At 55.8% G+C, this 24,652-nt stretch overlaps 1 protein-coding gene across 7 annotated transcripts; it reads right to left on the reverse strand.

Annotated features, from left to right (window-relative positions):
- Positions 1–1,036: 1,036 nt before the first annotated feature.
- Positions 1,037–24,604, reverse strand: EMC1 (ER membrane protein complex subunit 1). 7 transcript variants are annotated; one of them, XM_036025401.1, is made up of 24 exons: positions 24,368–24,500; positions 21,827–21,951; positions 21,106–21,171; positions 20,770–20,863; positions 19,843–19,971; positions 18,449–18,575; positions 17,674–17,823; positions 17,200–17,367; positions 16,645–16,716; positions 16,216–16,278; positions 15,438–15,560; positions 14,601–14,697; positions 14,133–14,255; positions 13,513–13,521; positions 12,308–12,507; positions 12,022–12,171; positions 10,979–11,140; positions 10,490–10,609; positions 8,328–8,465; positions 5,292–5,465; positions 4,479–4,689; positions 3,924–4,008; positions 2,688–2,817; positions 1,037–2,508 (listed from the first exon to the last, which is right to left on the reverse strand). In XM_036025401.1, exons 1-24 carry the CDS (start codon positions 24,460–24,462, stop codon positions 2,329–2,331), a joined length of 2,991 nt encoding a protein of 996 aa, XP_035881294.1. In that variant the 5' UTR covers positions 24,463–24,500; the 3' UTR covers positions 1,037–2,328. The 7 variants fall into 7 exon arrangements, with proteins under 7 accessions (XP_035881294.1, XP_028368951.1, XP_035881299.1 ...); XM_028513150.2 differs by having other exon boundaries at positions 16,216–16,275; positions 24,368–24,499; XM_036025402.1 differs by having other exon boundaries at positions 1,124–2,508; positions 14,133–14,252; positions 24,368–24,604.
- Between the last annotated feature and the right edge of the window lie 48 nt (positions 24,605–24,652).

Below are 24,652 nucleotides of genomic sequence, written 5' to 3' on the forward strand. Positions count from 1 at the left end.
CCTTTCCCCAAAACAGAATTAAGTCAGTAAGCTAGTTTTAAGAAGAAGGTGGGTGGGGCAAAACACTCTAATGTTTAACTCCTCCCCCGAATTTAAAACTGTTGTGCAGTTCTGTATTAATTCACGCATACTCCCCAGTAACTGGTTACTACTGTCCAGAGTCAAAGACGAGGGGAAAACTAATAAAAGCCATAAACCATTTTACCTTATTCCCCACAAGGACTGAAAATCACTAAATATTATATTTAGTTGTAAAGTTTCATGCCAAGAGATCTAGTATGTTGACCAAACTAATAAAAACAAATGACATTCAAAGTACTGAGGCAGCTCCTTTTAAATGAAACATTCACTGCAGGGGGCTCCCAAGTTAACCTAATCAATGAAGAGAGGGGGGCAGACGTCGTAAGGGACATGCAGTGAACAAGAGGAAGATGAGAAGACCCACGAGAGTCAAGGCCATGGGCAGAGGCTGACTAGGGTGGGGCAGAACTGAGTGCTGCTTTAAGGCTAAGGAAGGCTGGGAAGGCGGCTTAGATTTATTGGACCGTGCCACTTGAGTTAACTTTCAGTAGAAATGTAGTAAGTGAAGTGGAAATACAGGGAATTTTACGAAAAGTCAGACAACTTCTCTCCCATTAGCTGCTTTGTCCAGACTCTGGCACATATAGAGGTAAATGGAAACTAGAATCTCTCAGATTTGTAGGGCAGGGCAAGCACGGCGGGCAGGCGGGCGGGCAGGCGGGCAATGGCCGTGAGGCAGCTGGCACGTGTTTATGCAGGGCAGTCGGAATTCCAGCCCGGCTTCCTCAGATCTAGGGCAGAACTCACACCTCCTCCCTCCTCCCAGCTCACGTCAAGCACAGTACGTCTTGGGTCAGGATGAACAGATGCCTGTTTTTTCCCTGGAGATACTCAGATGTTCATTCATCCAAGTCAAGTTCACAATTTTTTTTAAACTTAAGGATAATATTTTTCTTCCTTCTCTGCCATAATCTACCATCAGCCTGTGACCACAGAAAGGTAAAAAATATTTTTGAAAAGCAATTTCTGTGCTGTTTTGTGTCCCTGTCATGCACAAATGGCCTCAGAGTGTTCCTAAACCACAAACAAGTCTTCAACGGCGTCACTGGTCACTTGCTTTATTCAGACATGGAGTGTGCCTCCCCCCACGAGGCCAGAGGCCTGCTCCGCACCCTTCACTCTTCACAGTAAAGGGAAACCCCAGCGCGCCCCAAGTCCATGGACAAGGAAGAACTCTCCGGACGTCTTTCATTGGCAGCAGACACGGCAGCCCAGCCGATCGGCGATGCCTCATCCACAAAATGCCAAGTTCCTACCTCTCCGCTTTTTCTCCATTTCTTAAGGATCCGTGAGATTTGAAGTCAGCTCATTTTAAGAGCAATCTAGTAACCCACACATGTTAACTCACACCTAAAACTAGAAATAAATAATGAGGTTCTTCCACAAGGACAACTCTCCCTAACTAAGCTGTCCAATGGCCGGCCCGGGCCGCGGGCGCGGTGAGAGATGCTGAGGCGCTGGGGACAGGCAGGTGCTCCCTCCTCCCTCCCCGGAAGTCTCTTCCAGGCTCGGACGGTCCAGTAGTATTAAAGAGGCCTCAGCCTGGACACGCCTTCGGTGAAGAGCACAGGCAGTGATCAATGATCCAAGATGCTAGTTACGTGCTCGGCTTTTGGTAAACGGAAACAAAGACTGGGTGGCTCAACCTGAATCGGAGCCTGAAACGAGGCTCAATTAAAATAACTCTGACACCAAATATGGATTCCTCACCAGGAGCTGCTTTGGAGAGAAGCGAGGACGGGTCCTGAAACTACAGCTAAGGAGGGCTCTGCTCCCTCCCGAATGTGAAACAGCAGATGCACCCATGAGGTGGAGCTGTCAATAACAGCTCCCTTCCAACTCAAGCAAGAAGCAGGGAAACAGAAAGATTTCTAGGTTAACGTGGGAAACAGAAGACAACCCAAAATCAATTTAAACAGGCCTCACAGAAGAGAAAACTCTGCTGGGGGGTCTTATCTACAAAAGAAAGAGACAGGCAAGAGAGGAACCAGGGCAGCGGCCTCTGGACTCAGGGACCGTCCATCGAGATGCTCTGAGATTCTCAGCTGAGCGAGTCCCGCCTCCGCGCACCACCAGCTGCCCCAGGCACACCCCACAGCAGTCTCCATGAGTCCGTTTCCTTCCTGACGACTGTTAACTAAGGTGAGCGCCCGACACACACCCTCCACCACCCTGTCGGACTGAGCGGGGGCTTCGCTGACCCCCGCCCCGTCGGCTCTCGGCTCTGCGGCAGCGGGGCCTGGGTCTCTACCGCCAGGCACGGTTCAGGAGTTTCACCTGCGCCAGTCTCTTAGTGATCATGGTGGCGAAGACCAGGCCGAAGAGGACGCTGCTGATTAACACGTAGTCGTAGTCATCCTTCAGGACGTCGAACTGTTTGGACGGGTAGACCCGAGTTTGGTATATGTCCAGGCCGTAGGCCACAACCTGGAAGGCAGAGGGAATGAGAACCGGCTAAGACGGGCAGCCAGCGATCGCACCACCTCGGACGCAGGCAGGGCAGGAAATGGAATCCTCGGCTGTTTCCCCCAGGGTGAAACCAAGAGCGGCTGTCCCACGGGCGGCTTCGGAGACGGCGGCCCGGGGTGGCCATGGGCTCTACTCACCAAGCAAGTGGACTCCAGGCCCGAGGGAGCGGTGTAGATGCCGCGCATTCGAGAGACGGTCTGGTTGTAGTTGATGAACCGCTCCGCGTGTATCTGTACATCTGGAGAATACGGGATTAGGTTCTCCTCCCTGCAAAACATCAGCCAGGCCGGCATCACGCTGCGGTAAGGGGATCCCTTGGCTGCCCTTCCGCAGGCCTGGGAGCTTTCCAGGCCACGTATCTGGCCTCAAATCGTCCTTCAAAGTACTAGGTGGTTAAAAATTTAGCAGCTAAATATTGGGAAGGCTGCAAGAAAGCAAGCTGCGTGGAGACTTAGACTGTGATCTGGATTCCCACCTGGTTCTGAATCTGAAAACAAATAACTTAGAAACAACCAGTAACTTACACCAGGGCAGGAAAGTCAGGGCCATTTTAAAAGCAAAATGTTGAGGCACTTGGCCAATTCCGGTCTTTCCTCCCAGTGCTTCTGTCTCCGTGCTCCTGAAAACCCCACCATCACCGGTGTTTTCCCCAGCTTTATCCCCCGGTCCCCCATCACTTTCGCGCTCATCCTCTCCCCCTCCTCAGGTGCAAAGACAGACCTAAAGTCGCATGCCCAAGGGAAGAGAATTCGGGATGGAGGCGAGCAAATGTGCAGAAATGATGGCTGGAGCTACTGAAACTAACAATGAAAGTAACAAGCAACTGCCCGCCCTAGCGACCCAGCCCCATTACCGCCCTGACCTCACTACCCGCGTCCCCACCACCAGCCGCCCCAGCCCAGCGGCCTCCCAGCCTCCTCCAACTCAGCAGGCGTGACCTCAGGGCACTGGCCCCGGCTCTTCTCCCCCCACACCCCGCCTGACACGCTGCCCTCAGGTCTCCACGAGGCTGGCTTCCTTCCCCTCCAGGGCATGGGTCAGCAGACACTGCTCCACAGGGGTTCTCCCAGGCCACCCTCTCCAGATGAGTAACCACCCCCCACCCCTTCACAGTCCTGCCCTTTGTTTGCTTTTTCCCCTCCTGAGCCCTTACGAGTAGCTGACAGTTTATCTCACTGTCCATCTCCCCAGCCAGAATGTAAACCCCACGAGGGCAGCCACACTTGTCAGACTTGCTCACGGCCACCTCCCTAGCCCCCCGCGCAGCAGGACAGCACACACCAGACTGAGGACTGCACTTGGTCCTGCAGTAGGGACTGCGGGAGGTTGAGTTCCCTAAGGTCAGAGCCTGCACACAGCCCGCGGCGGCTCACCTGCTTTGTTCTGTGGGGATCTCAGGACGGCGGGGGTCCAGCAAGGCCTTAGGAAGGGAAAGGATCGCTCCGGAAGGCAGTCCAACTGCACGGAAAAGAGTGAGTGTTCGCACTGACCAGCCCCAGGCCAGGCCACTCAGAAAAACGTCCTCATGGAAATGTAGGGTTCGAGTTTGAAATGACAACAAAAGGACACCGAGGCCCCCGAATTGGCCAGAACGACAACCTGACAACGTGCGAGGTCTGAGTGAGGCCCCACCACGGAAGGGCGAGCCCTAGACCGTGCCAGCTGCTGCGGTCGCGCAGGCCCGGATGGGTTCAGGGCTCCACCCTCGGAGCGAGGGAACACAGCAGCACCAAGGAGGGCCATCAGAAATGAGAACTCAAACGTGTCACTCGATGGGTGGCAAAGCCAGATCAAGGACCTTCTCTGCTGAACTGGAGCTTCCTCACAGTGGTTAGACGCGGCTCTGCCGGCAGCGCATCCCTGGCTCTGTCCTGCCGTGCGGCTGCCCCGGGGCCCAGCCACCCTAGAAACCCTCCCGGGCCACTCACTGAGCAGGTGGCGGCTGGTGATGCCCCGCTCGGTGATGGTGGCCTCCATGGCGCTGATGGCGGAGGGGAAGATGTAGGACTGCTGGAGGACCTGGGGCGGCTGGGGCCGGTCCAGGGAGCTGAAGGCCGTGGCGTTGTACTGCTCCGTGCCCTCGTAGAGCTCCAGCACCGTGAGCTCGTTGCGCCGGGCCTTGGTGTTCCAGTACTGGTACTGCAAGGGGAGAGGGGCAGCTGTGGGCTCGGCCGCCGAGACCACCGCGCAGGGGAGACGCCCCGGAAGGCACCTTCCCAATTAGCTACACGCCCAGGAAGGAAAGAAACCACCCAGCACCCCGGGTTTCCTCCTTGCTAACAAGTTTACTAGTTTTCAGAGCAGTCTTCTCCAGGCTGCCCAAAGAGCCCATAAGAAACAAAGAATTCTCAAGACTCCTGGAGGTCGGAATGAGTACAGCTAACGTCTGAGTGCTCACTGTGTGCCAGGCACTGGCGTAAGCTACACTGGAGGTGACCGTTACCATGCCTGCTTCACAAAGGAAGCAACACAGAAGAGCTTCAACAACTAGTTCAAGTCAAGGTCGTGTGGTTGGAAAACGGAAGAGCCAGGATCCAAACCCGACAGACTGACTCCTGGGCCTAGCCCTTAGCCCGCGCTCCATGCTCCCGTCGGGGGCTGGGGTCCCATGAAAACACAGAGCAGCGACTGGTTTCCGGAACAAGGGGCAATGTGAGGGTCTGGACGCGGGGAGACCAGCCCCGTGGTGCTGAGCCACGCCAGGGCCCTGCCGGCGGCCGAGCGTGCCTGCGAGGCCTTACCACCACCCAGTTCTCGGAGTGCACGATGTGCACGGGGCCCTTGGCCTTCCTCTGCACGGAGGAGTGGATGATGCGCCCGGTGACGCCGTCCACCAGGAAGATGCCGATGAAGGTGCGCTCGTGGTGTCCGTCTGTGCTCTCGGTCACCACGGCCAGCAGGTTGGGGTTCAGGCTCTGGGGAGGAGGAGACAGAAGCTGCACTCGTTAGTGTCTGCTGGGAGCTGGGGGCCACGCCACGTGCTCTGCCTGCCTCGTTTCACTGAATCCGCAAACAACCTCGCAAAGTAGCCGTTGATTACCCTTCACGGGTGAAACGTCTGAAGGTAGTTGAGCATCGCGCTCAAGCCACAGGCAGAGCGAATGTAACTCAAGACACAACCCGGGCCTGCCCACCCGCGGGCCTGGGGCCGCGGCTCCAGCGCCGCCGCTGCCCCACCAGCGTGTCCCTATCACTGGATCAGCGGTGAGTCTCAGCTCTCACCTCTCACCTTACCTGACCTACTAGGACCACGTGACACAGGGATCATCACTCCCATCTCGGAACACTCTCTCCACCTGGCGTCCAGGGCGTCTGCTCCCTGGTTTCTTTCTGCCTGACTGGCCGCCCCTTCCCCGTCTCTCCTTTGGGTTCCTCCTCGTCTCCCGGATGCCCTGGACGGCTCGCCTGTACTCGCTCCCATGGTGACCTCTGCCAGTCTCACGGCATTCGTACCGTCTACGGGTGCTGGCGATGCCCAACTCCAGGCCTGACCGACAGACTGCCAGCTCAGTATCTCCTCTTAGACGTCTCGCCTTGAACCTGGCATGCCCCCAGCCGAACTCCTGTTCCACCCCTGCGAGAACCCGCCCCCGCCCCCCCGCGCCCCCAGGGCGCCCCAGGCCTGTCTTGGGCCGGAACCTCTGAGTCATTGGCTCCTCTCTCCCTCACACACACCCTGCCCATCCGCAGAGCTGCCGGCTCCCGCCCGAAGCATCCAGAATCAGATCCTTTGTCACCACCTGACCAACCCCGGTTAAGTCACCACCTGGACCGTCTCACCTGGACTGTTACAATAGCCCGACTGTCCGCCTGCACTCCTCCCTGGCCCGAGGCAGGCCATTCAACACAGCGGGCCCAGCGGACCTGTTTGACCTCAGTCACCTCGGTCCCTCCGAGGCTCACCACCTCCCAGGGGCTCCTCATCCCACTCGGGGGCCAGAGGGATGATGGCCTGCGATCTGGTCCTGTCAGCTCCGGGCCTGGGCAGCCTGGACTTTCCTCCTCAAAGACCCCCTAGCCTCCTGGCTGATTCTAGAATGTTCCAGGGCCGCTCTGGCTTTTCTGGGCAGAAGGCTCCTCCCCAGGTATCCTGACTCACCGCCTCACTCCGAGTTCCACTCAGGTAACTCAGGTGTCCCTTCCTCGAGGAGACCCTCCCTAACCCCAGTGTAAACGTATCCCCTTCCAATCCCTCGCTCCCTTGCCCTCTTCCCAGCCTCGTGTTTTTCTGGAGAACTACTCACCCTCTAAATGCTATCTAATTTACCCACTCATTTTCTCTATTAGCCTCTTCTGAATACAGTGAAAGCCTCATGAAAGCAGGAAATGCTGTCTACTTTGTTCACGAATGTATCCCGGCATCTAAAGAGCACCTGGCACCCAGCTGGCAATCTAAACACAAGACAAAAAAAAACCCTTTACCTTTGTGGTATTCCTTCCAAAAACCCATGACCACAGTGCAGACAAAGCAAAGCTGAGAGATACCCCGTGAGACACCTGACTAGGGCTCTTCAGAGTTGTCAAGGCCACGAGACACAAGCTAAGACTGAAAGCCTGTCCCGGACCAGAGCAGGTCCAGGAGGCCGGACAACCAGACGCAACTCAGGGCCCCGGGCTGATGCCGGGCCAGAAGAGGACACTGACGGGAAAGCTGGGAAACCCCCTCGCTGGGGCCCAGCCAACAGTGTTGCAGGGAGGCTGCTGTCTCACTCTACACGGAGGCACGCGGCCCTCGGGAAATCCAGGGAAGGGAAACGTGGGATTCTACGTACCACCTCTGCCGAAAGTGAAAAAGTTAATTTACAAGAAGACTAACCTAAAAAGCTTGCATCATGAACATGAATCCAAAGAGCCCTACTCCTGTCAGGCTCACATATAAAGACACAAGTATTCCCGCGTACTTTACCTTGTACGAATGAAATTACGCTGTGGATTTTTTTCTAGTACAAATAGAACGTACTTCAGAGCACGCATTGCTTTGGCAACCTGAAGCAGTGAAGCCGGCCGTGGCCACACGGGAGGCACCCACCACAAAGCCTCCCAGGTGACGGCGCCACGGATAATGCTCGCTGTGCGGGAGACGCCGTTCTGCTCACGCCCCGTAGGACCTATCCCCGTTGACCCTCAAAGTAACCCCGTCACGCAGGCACTGCCACCGCCACCGTGTCAGTGAACACACACGTTCGGGAAGCCTGAGCAGAGCACCCACGAGGAACAGTCTGTGGCAGAGCCACGTCTGGCCCTGGGCAGGCCAACCGGAGGCCTGCGCGCCGCCTCGCGCCCGGCGAGGCGGCTCCCAGTGGACTCCCTGGGCCTCTCACGTGCCCTCCTCCAACCCAGCCTCTGCTGTGCTACTCTGCGGGTCTGATCGGTGTCCGCTACTGCACTGACTACGTTCTCTCACGGGGCGGTTTGCAGCCCACAAGTCACCTCTCCCCCTCCCGCCCTTTCCTACTACCTGCAGTGCTGGGTCCGAGACCGCGTCTCTGATGGGGCGACCAAGGTTTAAGCACGGGAAGTTCTGGCAGTACTAGCATTAGTAATAACAACAGCTAATACCTACTGGGTAGTGGCCACATGCCAGGCCCCCGGCTCCGCACCAGTCTCTCACGTGACCTCACGACCTCCCCAGCAGAAGGGCACAGAGGGCCCATTTCACAGACGTGAGTCAGGCTCTAAGGGACGGATGGACTCACTCAAGGTCATGCACCTGCCGAATTCCACAGCCAGACGGCAAGCCCTTGCCCTTCGCTCCAAACCGGACCACCGCGCCGTACCTTGTAGAGCACGCTGCGGTCCCCCATCACGCGGCCCTGGGAGTGAACGTGCTCGCTGCTACGCTTCCCCTTCACCTCGACGATGCGCTGCACTTCCGGGGGGATGGTCAGCTCCCAGCTCAGCTCAGTGGTGAGGTCCTGCAGCAAAGGCAGAATGGCCAGCGCCCGTGACCAGGAGGAGGGGCGCCCAGACCCACGACGGCTGCGGCTACACGCGCCTGCCGCTCATCACGTGCAGCCGTGGTGCCGAAGGACCCGTTTGTGGAGAAGTTTCAGAACGGTCCGTTTGATTTAGTAAGATACCACAGCCCTTAAGAAAAGGATTATTCAACAGCATCCCCCCGTTTATCTGAGTAAGAAATACCCAAAGAAAACTGACCACTTATTACTAAAATTGAGGAATCCACGTACTGGGTACGTGGCCAGGGACCTCAAAACACCATAGGAAACGTCCCAAACAGTCTCAGGAAACCCATGAGCAGAGGTGTGCAGTTAAACGCTACTCCAGCGGGAGGGGAGGGGACCGAGGGTCTCCCGGGGCGCCGGTGCCACTCTGCTTCCTGGTTTGGGGGCTGTGCACACACATGCTCCTTTTTGGACATTTCTGGGCTTGTCCCTAATATTACACTTCAATAAAAATGGGTTTAACAAAACGAAGTAGAAAAATGTCAGATTCCCTATCCATAAAAACAGGTCAAGCCCACCTCACTAAGAGGAGATGTCTGTGCCACACGGACGTGACGTGCGGCCGGTACCACCGCTCCCACGGTGCAGGAGACACACAGGGAGGGCGGTGGGGACACGCCCAGCCAACTCCCCGCGGGCATTCCCCTGGGGAGCAGCTGCAGACGGGGCTGAAAAGGGGGCTGTTCGCACTGTGCTTGGGGTGTCTGCGTCAGTTTAATCTTTTACAATGAAAAGCACCGCCAGAGGATAAGGTCGCCAGTACGCTCCCTCGGAGGTCAGAGACTGCAGGCGACCTTGGCCAATCCCACTTCATCTTCTTTGTCTGCCCTTGGCCACCGCTCACTCCCATCACATCCTCAGGACTCCACCGACGTGTGACCCCCACACTGCAGTCTGGTCCCCTGTACCCATAAAGAACTGTCGCTTTCAGGGTCTCCTTTCTACCAACTTGGAAGGGCAATTTGTTTTTTACCCACAAAGGTGAAGAACATATTTCCTGGGTAGACTGTTCCCTGGTTGTTTGTGTGAAAGGCTGGCTGTTACAGAATTTCAGAAGAGGGCATTTACCACGTGCCAGGCGTCACGTTACATGATTTACACTCATCCTTTCCCTGAGTCCTCACAGTAGCCCTGTGAGGTAGGTGCTGTTACCACCTCACTTCACAGACGAGAAAACAGGGCCACGGAGGCGTACACCCAAGGTAACACGGTTAATGAGCGAGGTTTCCCCACAGGCATCTGGGTACAAGCTCACAGTGCCCCCCGAAGGCCCCGTGGGGCAGGACGCAGGGCCATCCGGCGAGTACACGCCAGTCACTCCTCGGTGCATCCCTGCTAGCGAGCCCCGGGCCAGGCCCTGGTGCCCCACGAGCTGGACTTCACAGCAGGGTGCCTCGCTGTGGGCAAGCGCTGGACACAAATGCCAGGGCCAGAGCAAATCCATCCCATTTCTGGGAATAAAATTCAAAGTGCACATCCTGTCAAGAGTGAGTGAGTAACATCTCTTCATACAGAAAGCACCCCCCACCCCACCTGCCACCTTCCCCGAAATGGAGGGAAATGCCCTTCTCCTTGCTATGGAAAGGAATGCAGAATGAAAACTCCACGGGGCAGAGGCTTTGTCTGTTGTTCCCTGCTCCTTCCACAACACCGAGAACCACGCCTGCCAGCTAGCAGCTGCTCCATCGATGTGAAAATGACTGTGAGCCCTGGCCAGGGCGCTCAGCTGGGCGGAGCACTGTCCCGACACACCACGGCCGTGGGCTCCATCCCCAGCCAGGGCACAGACAAGACCAGCCAATGAATGGCATCAGTAAGTGGAAGAACAAATCGATGTTTTCCTCTCTTAAAAAAAACCACTAAAAGAAAATGACTGTGACCCAGACGTCAGGCCCATGCTGATCTAGATTCCCAGTAGGATCTGTGAGCACCGACCACTGTCCCACAGCGGGGCTGGCGGGACGCCCGCTCCCTACCTTCCGAAGTCGGTATCCACACAGCCGGCCCTGCTCCGCGTCCACCAAGTAAAAGAAGATGGAAGGGGCCAGCTCGTGGAGCTGTCGCAAGACGTTCCGAGTGGCCGGGAAAGCCGTGACCTTGAATGCCCCAAAGAGACCAAGAAAAGAGTTAAAGAAAACGGTCAGGAGTCTCCAAACAGTTTCTCAATACTCATTACTATTTCCCGTCAAAGAGCGCTGTAAGGAAATGGGGAATCTTAAAGAGATGGGGCCTGCTAAGCTCAGATGGGGCTCACACTTAGTCCCATGAAGACCCCGAGCTCTCACGAAAGCAATTGCAGAAAGAGCAATCGCTCACAGACGCCCTCCAGCCCAGACACGCGCCGACTGCCGGCAGCTCCCGTCTCTGGTCCCGCCCCGCCCCGGCTGCTGTCCCACCGGCCCTTCCCACGCGCAGCCCTGCCCGAGCGCTCCCCAGCTCTGCCGGAGACGCCAGAGACACTGTACCTTATACTCGTCATCTATCAGCAGCAGCACCTTGGCGTAGTCCTGATCCATGACGGGGAGCAGCAGCGACTGCAAGACGGGGCGCTTCAGCACTGGGGGGGCCACCTGGCTCCACTTCCCAAAAATGGGGTTGAAGACGTAGAGAGAACTCATCCCTGTCTCCTGAAACGGACAAACCGTCAGACTCCACCGACCCAAAAAGAGTGCAGGTCGGAGGAGCAAGTCTGGAGAGCTGGGGCTTCAGCTCAAACGTGCTGGGTTATGACGTCTCCGTCCTCTTTGTCGACAACAGTCGTGGCTGTCCCCACTGCTGTGGCTCAGGGGACTGAGCACCGGCCGGTGAGCCAAAGGTCACTGGATCGATTCCCCGTCAGGACACATGCCTGGTGTGTGGGCCAGGTCCCTGGTTGGGGGCATTCGAGAGGTAACCACACATTGCTGTTTCTCTCCCTCTCTTTCTCCCTCCCTTCTCATCTCTCTGAAAATCTTTTTTTTTTTTTAAAGAAAATACTCTCAGCTGAAGGCAAAGGTCTCCTAGGCTAACGTGTCAAAAAGAAAATAAACTTTCTCCTGACTCCAAAGCTAACCAAGAACTGGACGGGCTGAGGGGCAAATAAAATGGCCAAGAACCAGTTCACAAGCCCAGGGCAGCCACTCCAGCACAGTGCTCCCCGGCCCCCTGCTACTGGTACCAGGATGAACCCACAAAAGTCCACCCAGGTCTGGGAGGCAGAGACACAAATAGCTTCGTGCCCTGCCCTCTGTCACCCAGACACGAGCAACAGCCACTCAGCTGCCCACAGCCGCCTGTCTGGGAAGAAGGCGAGCTGGCTGCTACAGACCCGGTCACAGCCACTCTCCAGCCCATTCCACATCAGTCCCCAAGGGCCCGCACCCTGGAAGGACTGGAGGAGACAGAGCTCTGACCCCTGAACGCTGATCTTTAACTTCTCACTCACACAGCTCAAAAGCCCCAGGAAAACCGTGAGTCACAGAACACCAAAGAGCCTTACGACTTAGGTTGGAATCAGCGGCGGCCTCACCTTGTCCTTTATCAGGAGGGTGCACTGCGGGGGGTGGGGGAAGTGGGCAGTGGTTCGCTGCACCATCAGTTTAAAGGAGGAGTCTGGCTTGACGCTGGGGAGGTACTGCTTCCACAGTATGGTGCCGGAGCTGCTTTCAATGCCAAAAAGCTGAAAGGCACACCAAGAACCAGCTAACTACCAGAGAGACAACACAAACGGCTAAATCTCATGGTGAAAGCCCGCACTCTCCCCTGCGGCCCGGAGCCCCGGAGTGCAGCTGCCGGGGCTCGGCCCTCTCTCTCACCTTGCCGGAGGCGGTCACCATCACTATCATCTTCTGGAGGTTGAACTCGTCTCTGGCCAGGGTGTCGATGTGGATCTCGTTCTTTATCTGGCTCCGGGGCTTGCGGGCGTCGTAAAACACCTTCCAGAGGTGGGACGTCCACGCCTGCAGCAGGATGAGCTGGGATGACAGGCGTTTCAGGAGCATTCCCAGCAAGCCGTCTGGTGTCAAGGGAAAGGTACCGGCTGAGGCTCCTTCCCCCCAGGCCCAGCGTTTGCAGCAAGGGGACACTCGCTCCTCCTAACGAACGAGGAGTCGCCCTCTCCCCTGCGGCTGCACGCCCCAGGCTGCACGCCCCAGGGGCAGCCCTGTGTCGGATGCCAACGGTCTCAGACGCAGGTGCAGCCAGGCGGGAACTTCCAAACCTACTCACCTCGTGCACCACACTTCCCCTGCCTGGAATCTCGGAATAGGAGACTAAGAGCTCAGCCTGGCAGCATGCAGTCATGCTGTGAGTACCTGCACCCCAGCCCCGCGGCCAGCACGGCCGGGGGAGGGCTCTGGGTGCCATGAAACCAGAAGAGGGAGGGACGTGGGGTGCGGGGGTGCGTGTGTGTGCACATCCTGAAAGGGTGCTTCCATTTCCCACCACTTCACTCCTGCTCCTTTGACTATTTAACCTGCACCCAACAGACCTACCTGCACCCAAGGCCCCGGGGCTCTCATTCCCTCCCCCCCACCCCGACTCCAACCTCCTCCACAGGGCAGGTCAGGCCATGAAATAAGGTGGCACAGTAAAGAGAATGGCCTCTGGAGTCTGCCAGATCTGGATTAAAATCCCAACTCCACTGCTTACTAAGCAGGTGGACTTGGGAAATGTATGTGACCTTCTGGCCGCTGGTTTCTCATCTGGGAAAGGGCATGGAACCCACTGACCAGGCTGCCACCAGGCAGCCCCACATGAGGCACACATGAGGGGTCACAGCGCACAGTGCCTGCTCAGTGCGCACTAAAGAGGGGGCGCCCTCTCCTGTGTAGCCGTCCTTCAGCTCGAGGAGGAGACGTGAGAGGCAAACAGCACAGGTCACAGCCACAACAGTCCATGCACACACGTCTACACTTTGTTGACACAAGTCAGGGAAAACAAGGAGTTAACCAAAGCGAGTCATGTGGGCAGGCAACGAGCAGCAGGCAGCAGGCAGCAGGCAGCAGGAAGCAGATTTTACCTTGAATTGCTGGATCCAGGCAGCAAAAATAAATAGTAAAGCTGAATTACTCCTCGGCTTAAGGAAATCGGCGATGCCTGCCCGGGTGCCTGGCCCCGAGCAGGCCCGCAGTGAGCACTGCTGGGCACTGCGACGGATGGGTGAGGGGAGGCAGGTGGGAGGTGGCGGGGGGGGGGGGGGGGTGAATCACAGCAGGGGGCTCCATCCACCTTGGGGCTGGGACTGCAGTCGGCTGCGGAGGGCGCTGGCCACAGTAACTGGGGCAACCCAGTCGTGTCTCTCTAGAAAGGCGGGGCTGCTGTTTTGCGGACAATAGGTGTGTGGTGCCTTGGCAAATTTGGGTGCTCAAACAGTGGTCCCTACTTCTGTGCATTTAGTTTCTTTTCCTCGGGGCCCTTCCCTAGAGGGAGTCACGGGCGACACCTTTCAGACATACACCGAACAGCCACAGGGCACTGCAGGTAGCCCGGGGGCTGGTCAAGAACAGACGGCGCACAGCCGCACCCAGCAGCCAAGGAACTTCGAGACGGCATCGCCTGCGGCCCCTCTGAGAGACCCGTGCCCACGGCACCCCGCCCGCACCTCCGCTGTCCCAAGCTCCAGGCCTCCAGGGCTCATACCTGCCTTCTTGCCAAATTCTCCCTCCAGCTCAGCCTGTGCCCCAGTCAGGGGGAGGTCCACCATCTCCAGGCACACCACCTCGGCCAGAGACTCCTCCCGGGTCCACAATACCACCTTCCCTACTGGAGAAACCACAGTCACAAAGCTGCCTCTCCCCCCACCCCCCGAGACCCTTCCTGGGGACTCAGGAATCCCCTGCGGCTCTGTCTCTCTCTCGCATGCACGTGTGAGAAACCAGAAACGACAGAGCAGGGCGCTAGTTCAACGGGTCAGGCGGGAAAGGTCCCGTGTCCTGACCGAGACTGGCAGGGAGTAACTCCGAAGGAGGTGATACATGCTCCAGAAAAAATACCAGGGTACACTCTGCGGGAACCTTCTCCAGAAGCCTGCGCACCACCCCAGGTAAAGAGTCCGAGCGGAACCCCTGCGCAGGCCTGCAACGAGTGGGTCGAGTGAGGTCCGCTCACCCAGCTGCTGCAGGAACAGGAGCAGGTGGTCCTCTGTCTGCACCAAGGCCCGGTAGCCCACGGAGTCGTCCTTCTTCAGGAACACCTGGATGTGCAGCTGGGGGCCAAAGAGTCGAGACCACTGCCGTCAGCAAGAACCCAAGAGTCCCTCGGAGCACCGGACCCCGAGACCCAAAGCCTCAGGAGGGGTCAGTGGGCCAGGCGCGGCAAGCTTTCACGTCTAAACAACACAGCGGTCACCTGGACCCCAGTAAGACGGCACGTGCTCCTCGGAGCCAGCACGCCGGCGCGAGGCTGGAGCCCAGACCTTCCCAGGAGGGAGCCCGAGTACTTCTCGGGTTCCGCGCCACGTACCACGTGCTGACCACACCCCACGCAGGGAGCAGGGGCCAAGTTCCTAACCTCCCACGTGAGAAACAAAGGAGCCACAGTGGGACAGGCTGGTGACACAGCCAAACATGCCCAAAGGTGGCACCGGGAGGTCACGGGGAGCGCCCACCGCGGGGCTGGCACCCTCTCCCAGCTCGGTGACTCGGGGTGGGGTCCAGAACCTCCATCACAGTTCCCTCATTGGTGATAGCCACCTCATGAGACGCCCGGGAGGTTCAGTCAGTGAGTGCACACACGAGAAGCGTGGCACGGTGATGGCTTGGAAAGGACGGCACCTGCTTTACCGTCCTCACAGGGATGCACGACAGCCCAGCGGCTCAGGAAGAACCGGAACCCACGTCCGGAGAGGTCTAATCCAGCCCCGTGGCTGTGCCCCGGCCCTGAGCAGAGGGAGCCCCGTGCTGAAACGCCCACGGGCTGTAGCCCCAAAACCAAGGCTCCCCTCACCCGCTCGGGCCGAGTGCCGTTCTGCTCCAGGCTGAAGGTGATGGCGGTGTCGAGCAGCCGCCGGCCCGTCTCCACCAGGTAGAGGTTAATGGTGTAGGTCTGGTTGAGGCAAGCCAGCGAGTCCTGGGGGAGCAACAGCACAGGTCAACTACACGGATCCCCCAAAGCAGAGTCCCCCAAAGGGGGTCCAAGAACGGGGAGGAAGTCCTAGAGAAGGACCCAGACCAGGAAGAGGAAATACATGCAAAGGAAAATCAAGGGAAAAGAAAGCTAAGTCCTCAGGCAGAAATAAAGTCCCGGAGTGAATAAATAAAACCGCCACCGCTGCACTCGCCCGGGGGCAGCCAGTCCAGGGCGGCAGAGACCTCCCAAGAGGGGCAGAGCCAGAAGCAGAGGAAGGACACGCCCCTCCGGAAACGCTCGGGAGGAAGAGCCGCGGCAGGGGCCTACCCTCCAGCCGGGGTCCCTCCAGCCGGGGTCCCGTGCTGCGCTCCAGGGCAAAGGCACAGACTGAAATTCAACCCCACCGGCCGGGACCCCAAAAGAAATGGGGAAATTAGGCCCAGAGGAGAAAGTTGTTCAGAACAGATTTTAGAGATCCTACTTCCTAATTCCCCAACGAAGACAGACCAAGAGAAGTGTCATTCACACAACCCAGGAAACCCCACTTGAGTCAGGAAACGCCAGGGGACCTGCTGGGGCCCGGGGTGCACCCCCCACTTCACTGGGTGACCCCCCGTGCCCCCAGGCCTGGCACACGCCCCATGCCACGCCCTACCTGTGCACTAGACTTCTCCGCAAAGCTCCCCACTGGCCCGTCGTCAGAGGCGCTAGGCTTCTGCCAGGGAAAGGAGGACAGGAGGAAACTGAGCCAATCGCATCCTAGTCCCCAAAGTGAAGCTTTCACCTCTGTGTTCTCAGCACTTGGGGAAGGCGGATCTCCATTTCTCACTCCTGTCCACAGGCCTACACAACCCTTAACTGAAGTCCCAGATGAAAGTAAGCGTGTCCCAGTAGGACCCCACTCCTGGGGGCCAAGGGAAGGTGCCGAAAGCTCTACAGATGACGTGAGAACTTAGCCCTCAACAGCCCCTTGCCCCCGGGGTTCAAAGTGACCAGGAGAAAGACTGCCCTGGACCTTGGCTCCCCGGGCTCCCGGCGAGGACAGGGAGGGAGCCCAGTGCCAACTGCTGCTCTGCACACTCACCGCGTCGCTGCGGCAGGTCATGACTGCAGCCACGGTCTTCTCCCCCGTGGTGGCGAAGCTCACGAGGGCAGTCTGCGGGAAGCAGGGCGTCAGTTCCCACACGGGGCCCTTACTAGCCAGCAGGCTTCCAGAGGGTCACCTCTACAGGGACGCCCCTCGGCCCTGAGGTGGAAAGCACTCCCAACTTTGGAGCCAAATGGCCAGGCCACGGGAGAGCAGAGGAAGGGCCCAGGTGCATCCACAGCTGACCACAGGCCTGTCCCCTACCCCCCACAGAGGCACAGGTCCACCCTCAATCCCACGCTGCTCTTGGGGTCTGTGGGAGGCTCTACTGAACGCCCCCCCACTGTCCCGTGGACTCAGAGGAGAGTGCCCGTTTTACTCCAAAGACCCTTCGTGTCTCTTACAAGGAAAAGCTAACCCATCTCAAGCCACCAGTGGAAAGCTGTCTTCTCTCTTGAGCAAATGCCTCCGGCCTCAAAGGCAGGGACTGCTAGCATCTACGTCTTGGCTATGTCCTCCTGAACCCTAGCCAACCATGCAGCCTGCAGGTACCTGTGGGAAGCTGTTGAGCACACTCAGGACCCCGTAGTGGTGGTGCAGCAGGGCGTAGTGGCTTGGGGACAACTGCAGGAAGAACTGGGCCCGGGAAGGATCCACTGGGTTGGGCTGCGTGGCCAGGATGCGGGGCTGAAATCCACTCTCAAATTCTAAGTCGAGAGACTGGGAGGCGAGAGGAGGAGGGTCAGGCCTATGGCCAAGGAGTCATTTTCCGCCCGAGGTGTGCACCCTCTGCCCCACTTTGCCAGCGAGAGTAACTGGGCCATGGCACGTGGCGCCGGAAGCTCCCATTCAGATTCTCCAAAGAGAAGACTGGCCCACTTCCCCTTTCACCAGTTCAGCCAGAGGCCTGGCCTGCTGTCAACAGCTGCCGAGTCTCGGAAACGAAGCAGCGACGCTGGGGGAAAGACTTTTCTAAGCAGGAAAGGCCGTGCCTCGGGCCCCGGGGAAACAGCACTGGTCACTCACCTGCAGTGGGACCTGCCTCAACTCCCACTCCGTCTCCAGGGCCAAGGTTTGGAGGGACTGTGACCTTGGGTCAGGGCACACCAGGACAGCCTCATCCACCACACCACAGGCTCCGGTGAGACTCTGCAGCCAGGGGGTTGAAACCCTGACCTACGGGAAAGACATCACAACAGGCGATTTTTACGCCTCCCCTTCAGCTCATCTGCAGTGTCACCCAGATCCCACTAGGGGACCTCAGCTTCAGGGTTGGTTCCAAAGGAGTTCTGTGCCCCAGCCTCCCAAAAGCTCCCAAGCCAAAGAAAAAAAAATCACAATTTTCTTTCTGATTACTGAAAAAACATACCAGCATATTTTAATACCTGACATTTCAGATGAGCATTTACTTATTGTATGTGTCCTATGTGGTTTTTCCACCCTTACTTTACAATATTACCCTGAGAGATACTTGCAGGCAACACACAGATGCGACTGTTTCAGCCACCCCAGGAGAGCACTACGTGTGAATGCGAGGGCTTCAAACACACACTTGGGGAGCACCTGAGACCTTGCTTCCCGACATGTCATCAGTTTGGCTCAAATAAACTCATAAGAAGCCAAATAAATAAATAAGTGCTCGATGACAAGAAGGCAGCCTCCCAGCGACCAGAATCAGGGAGGGACCTCAAACGGCTTTTGCATAGACCCAGCCAAGTTCCCCGGCCCCAGTGCAAGGGCGGGCTCCGCCCATTCCCCTCCTGGATTCCCAGGGCCGCCCGAGAGGGATGCAGGACCCTACCTGCTGCACGATCTCTCCGTCCTCCACGTTAAACTTGACGGCATTCACGTGGCTGAAGGGCACAATGCCAAGGGCCCACACCGCCCCGGAGCCGTAGGAGTATACCATCTGGTACTGGATGCTGTCACTGAGAGAGGGGAGGAACAGCAGGAGCAACGGCTCGAACCACAGGACGGGTCCTCCAAACAGGGCTGCCAGATCCTTAGCCAGATGTCATGAACTATCAGTCCCCAGGGAGTTTCATTGGGCTGTTATTCTTTTTTATTATTTCAATTAGTTGTCCATAGTTAAAACTGACATTTTACATGTAAAAACCAGATTGCTAGCTTTTTTAAAAAATAAGATGTTCTGCCCTGGCTAGTGTGGGTCAGTTGATTGGACATCATCCCAGAAGCCAAAAGGTCACCAGTTCGATTCCCGGGCAGGGTATGTGCCTGGGTTGCGGGTTTTGCCCCTTGGGGTGCACACAAAAAGCAACCAACCAATGTTTCTCCCCCTCATCAGTGTCTCTCGCCCTCTTTCTCTCTCCCTTCTCCTCTTTCTAAAACAAAAAATACAATAAAATGTTTAAAAAGTAAGATGTTGAAATACCAGGTAACACTGCATTCCTATAGGGCAGTGTTTTTCAACTGGTATGCCACGAGACTTTTTAAACATGCAATAATTGACTACTTAGGGGCACTGACCTCTTTTCCTTTAGATTGTCAAATTAAAAAATGACAACAGCCGATACAACAACAGCCACCCGGTGTGAATGAATCAGAGTTATACCTATTTTTGTTTGTCAGACCCACAAAAAATATATTTTGTGGTATGCCACAGAGTACGTGTGCCAGGAGATGAAAAAGGTTGAAAATCGCTGCAATAAGGCACTTCCTGCTGGGTAAGACTACCCCCTTGAGGCAGGCCGGGCACACTGCAGCTCCCAAGAATCCCCACTGAGCCTGCTTTGCTCCTAGTGGCTACCTATGCATGCACTCGGGCCCACAGGAATTTGACTTTTGGGTCCCTGCCTTAGGTGGTCTAAGTAGATCCTTTCTTTTCATCCCTCTCCCCTGTTCCTTCTCAACTTCAATTCTTTCCACTACCAGAACCTCTGGACACCATCTCAAATCCCCCTAAGCTCCTACCCTGGGCCCTCTTGAGTTGCTACAATTCTTCACATGAAAGGCTCAGTCTGACTTGACCTAGAAGTCAAAGAGCCGGAAGTAGCGTGACCATGAGCGAGAGAGCCACCCCCCTGGCCTGACTGGCTCTGGCGCCCAGCTTGAGAGCTTTCTCCTCACTGCACGCACGACGCCCACACATGGGAGGGCTGGGCCAGAGCAGGGGCTCCAGCCCTGAAGGAGGAAGCGGGACCAGGCAGCCGTCCCCTGGCAGCAAGGCGGCCTTACCTTTCTGGGAGATGCTCCACCCACTTCAGGTGCCCACTGGAGAGGTAGTGCAGGGCAAGCGTCGTCCTCTTCAGCACCGCCACAAACCTCACGGACTCCTGCAGGCCTGCCAGCCCCAGCGCCTGGAAACTGAGCACAGGCACAGGGTGGGCACAGCCCGTGCCTCCAGAGCCTCGCACTGGAGCAGACGGACCAGAACGCTAGCCCTGTGGCTGGGCGGGCGAGAGAATGGGCCTGGGGGTCCAACACGGGTGCCTCCGGTGAGCAGACCTGGAGACAGCTCTTGGACCACCGGCCGTCCTGCTTCCCTCACGCCCCCTGAACCTCCTGAGGATCATTCCCTCCTTCTGCTGGGCCTCACAGCAACCAGGCCAACCCTCCACCATGGCAGCCATCAGGCAGTGCTGCCGTACTGGGTCACAGGCCTGCCCCGCCCCCAACTGACCAGGAGCTCCTTGGTGACAGAATGTCTCACGTTCACAGGCAGGTCCCCACTGCCTGAGGGCTCCCCAAGTGTTTACGGAATAAGTGACTGTCGGGTGTAGAAGCTAATGCAAGTGACCCTATCATTGAAACAACCTTAGCAAAGATGTAAGTTAAAGCACTGAAAGTATTACACTATGTTCTCGTATGTGGAACACTGCAAAGTTCTCAGGTCAAGGTGAGATTAGGAAACACAGTCAAGGGCGGCAAACACTGCGCCCAGCGCAGAGCTCTGCATCTGACAGGTGCTCAGTAAGTGCTGGCTGAGCAAACACAAGTGTTCCCCCACCTGGAAAACACCAAACTGGGTGTTTAATGCTCTTTGGCTCTGTAGTGCTCCCTAGAAGAGCTGGAAGGCCCAGAGTTGCTGTCCAGGCTGACCTGTCTGCACTCCAGCAAAGCTCTGAGCCAAGCCCAGGTGAAATGCTGCGGCTCCCCCTCTACCTGCCACTGTCCAAGGTTATCTCCCAGTTCAGGCCCCCGATGTTAGTCTCCCAGGAACGCATGATCCGGCCTCCGTTGGACACGGTGATTGCATCTGGAAGAGAAAAGACCATGGTGACGTCACCTCCCCAACTGCAGCTCTGGAGCCTCCTAGGGCCTGTTAGCAGTGGCCTCACCTCCGACATGTGAGTGCAACTAAGAGCCATTTGCATGCCTGTTCTTTCCTGTTGGGAATACCCCCTCTCCTCTCCCTGTTGGACCCCAGGCAAGGAAGAAGCCAAGGAATGGAGGGAGGGAGCTGAAGCAGTGACTGAAATAAAGCCGGACTCTGCTCACCCTGTCCGTGCAGCAGCATGGCGTCCACGGTCCCCTCCGCCGTGCCCTTGTCAACATGGCGCCACACTGCGAGACAGGAGAGTCAGACGTTACTATGAACTGAACAGAGGCATCCAAGAAGACGGGTAGGAGAGAGCAAAGAGGTCTTCGCTTGCACAGCCGAGTCCCATTTTCTTTGGAGGGCGGAAAGGACCACAGATAACTGGCAGTGAGCCACTCCCACTCACCAGGAACGAGGGGAGGACCGGCCGCGGCCCCAGTCTGAGAGCGCTGCACTTCCGTCCCCACTGCCGCCCCACCAAACACAGAAACGAACCATGACACTGTTAACAAAATCCATACGATTCACAAGAAAAAGAGTGATTATAAGTTACATATCCATGGTTTTAGTGCCGAAAACATCCATAAAAGCGGTTCAGGTGGGAAGAGGGCAATCCAAACCTTTAGTGTAAAATAGAGTAACATGGTTTTGCGGCAATGTCTAATTTAAGAATACTCAGGGCTTGTGCTGAGGGAATAAACCACAAAAACCAGTAATAGGAATATATTAAGTGATAAGACTGAAAAGAAAATTGTCCGAATCCAGTAAGAGATGCATCTTCTGGCCAACTCTCCCCTAACCTGGGAACCAGCCCGGCAGACTTGCAAGCCGCAGACCACGCTAGATTCCCTACGCTCAGCCATGCTGTCCGGAGCTAACGGGTCTTCCCAGGCCACTCACAGATCTCCCCGGTCCGAGAATTTAATGCTGCGATCACATTCTTCTCCGTGGCCACAACCAACTTCTTGGATCCAGGGGAAAATTCCAAGGAGGCAAATTTGAGCTTCCCAACATACTGCTGTCTCCTAAAGAAAAGAGAAATGTAAAGTAAAGGGCCAAGATCATCACCACACAGAGCACTTTGGAAAAAGACCCAATCACCGCTTATCGCCCTCATACGGGCGTAGGAGAAAGGTCTGTTAGTGAGGAGATCTGACCCAAAGCACGATTTCTATGCAATGTGGTTAGAAGCAAAGGCAACAAGAAGGCACCTAACAGCTGAGAAACACAAGCCTTCCTGCTAAATGTCAGCACATGTTTACCTCAAGATGAATGACACCCAAAAGAGCGCCTGGCCTAAGCCCCCAAGGACAAACCTTAAAGCTGTCTCTGTGCTCATTAACAGTGGGCCTCCTGCTACACTCCTACTACACGCTAGGCACACTAGGCACTCCTACTGCATGCTAGGGAAAAGACACAGACCATGTTCTCCATGAACATACAATCCAACTTTCCTTCTATCTTCACTGACCTCTGAGAAGAAAAAAAAAAAAAAAAAAAAAACAACTAAGCAAATTTTCCAACAAAACTCTATAAACTGGGTCCGGCTTTGTTCTCTACAGCCTTTTCTAGCCCACGCCGTGTTCAAGACCCCTTTGATCCATTGCTTACACTTTCTTGGGATTATTATCCCAGCACTTTTAACACTCTGGCCTAAGCATGAAGGGGATGCAATTAGTTTTGTGCGGCAGACTACCAGGTACACAGGAGGCACCTGTACACTACTGCTAATGAGTAAGTACTGAATTCTTTAGCAAGTTAATCACACACGGTGCTTACACTGAATTTGTTGCCATGGTGTTGTTTGGTCATTTTTTTTTTCAAAGAAGAAACTAAACTGGTAGTGGGAGGCAGGCTTACATTACATTTAACAGTTTCTACCATTATTTCCGCATACTTTAATCTCGCAGAATCCAGTGAGCACTCTGACGTTTGTAGGGCAATTATTACTCTCATTTCACAGGTAAGTAAACCAAAGTCCAAGGAAGTCAATGAATTACTGTCAGAGCTAGAATGTAACACTAAGACCTGACTCTAAATCTCATGCTGACTGTGGACATATGAAATATACATAAAAGTATAAAGAAGAAAATAAAAGTGCCCCCACATATCACCACCATAAACTTATTAATATTTTGGAGTATTCCCTTGTTTATTTTCCAACTTGTAAAATGCATATACCTAGTGTTCCGCTAAATTGGAACCATACTGTAATATGCCGCGTATGTGTGATACATATTATATCATAAGCACTTGCCTGATTCATTAAAACTGTGACTTCCATTGAATTTGTCACACCTTCTTATATCAGACACTTTGAGAGCAGGTCACCGTCTCATTGTAACAATTTGCCATGGGGACTGAACTCTTATTTATATCAATCAGCCTACTATAAAAATGCTCTTGGTGTATGTCATTTTATTTAAAATTGCTGAAACCATTGAGGAAGTTACATGAGGACTTACTGAGTATCCGCCCCATGGGCTCCTTCACGTCTCTGTATCCACAGCACAGAGAACCACCACTGGCCTACTACAGCCACTCAACAAATATGTGCATTAATGTGCCTGATACAGAAAGATTTCACTGAGCTGGGCTCTGAAGGTTAAAATGTCCCCTAGATAGTAAAAATAATGGGTAACACTTACTGATTGCACTCAATGAGCAAGGCATTGTGCTAATTTATGGGAATTGTCTCATTCATCCTTACAACTACTGTAGCAGATAATGGAGCAGTAATAGTAAAGAATATTTACAAATAAAGAAAACACGGTACAGAGCGGTTAAGTCCCTTTGCCAAGATCACACAACCTTTAAATGGCAAAACTGAGATTCAAACGAAAGCAGGCGGACTCCACGGCCTCAAGGAAGGAGGTCGGGGGAGGGAGGTGAGTGAGTGAATGGCATCTGTTCTGAGACCAGAGCCGGGTTGCCCTGGGAGGGAGGGCGAAGAGGACTCCGTTTAGGGCTTCTAATAACCCCTACGGGTCCTGTTCACATGCCCAAGAGATGCCAATTAGAGGACCAGTAAGTGTTCTTGAGGGCTGACGGCCTCTGGCACGCAGATTAGGAACCTGACAGTCACAGATATGCGACCTGACGGAGGAGGAGAGACCAGTGATCTCTGACCTGAAGCCCAGGCATGCCTCAATGTCAGGCCGGCTTCAAGGGCTTGCTAGCTGTGCAGTCACACGGGAAGGCTTAGAAGCGCCCCAAAGTTTGGTTTAACGCTCTGCTGTCGCAATAGTAAAGACATCGTAAATCCACCGTAAAACTCCACTTTTGAGCAAGGGTCCCGCGTTTTCCTTTTGCACTGGGTCCTGCAAGTTATGGAGCCTAGCCGCCCCTGCTGCAATGGTAACCCTTCGCCCTTTAGCAGGCAGGAGACAGGTACTGGGAAAATAGCCACCTATTTCCCGAAGGGGCCCCACACATACGCACCAATCAAACTTGCCCACTTGGTCTTCATAAACCGCAGCCGCAGGGATTAGCAGGGCAGCCCAGAGAAAGAATCGAGAAGCCGCTGCAGCCGCCATGATGGGAGCCCGGGCCCCGCCCACCGCCGACCCGGCATGCACCGCGCCGCAGGTGCCATCTCCACAGAACCATAGAGTTGGGACCACACGTAAAGCCCTCGATGGGGTGCTCAGCATTCGGAGGTCCTCCAACATGCGAAAAGTAGCCCTGGAGACGTGGGGAAGAGCGCTGGTGGGTGCCGGGCGGAAC

Source organism: Phyllostomus discolor, chromosome 5 (assembly GCF_004126475.2).
Source record: "Phyllostomus discolor isolate MPI-MPIP mPhyDis1 chromosome 5, mPhyDis1.pri.v3, whole genome shotgun sequence".
Classification (NCBI taxonomy): Eukaryota; Metazoa; Chordata; class Mammalia; order Chiroptera; family Phyllostomidae; genus Phyllostomus; species Phyllostomus discolor.

Bases quoted from the DNA above. Each gene is read 5' to 3' on its own strand.
- EMC1 (XM_036025402.1), bottom strand. From the start codon at position 24,597: ATGTTGGAGGACCTCCGAATGCTGAGCACCCCATCGAGGGCTTTACGT. The intron at 15,561-16,215 runs GTAGGGCGTGGC...TTGCTCCCCCAG, and splicing joins CGGAGAAGTCTAGTGCACAG to GACTCGCTGGCTTGCCTCAA. The intron at 14,698-15,437 runs GTGAGGGGAGCC...TTTGGCCCCCAG, and splicing joins ACGGCACTCGGCCCGAGCGG to CTGCACATCCAGGTGTTCCT.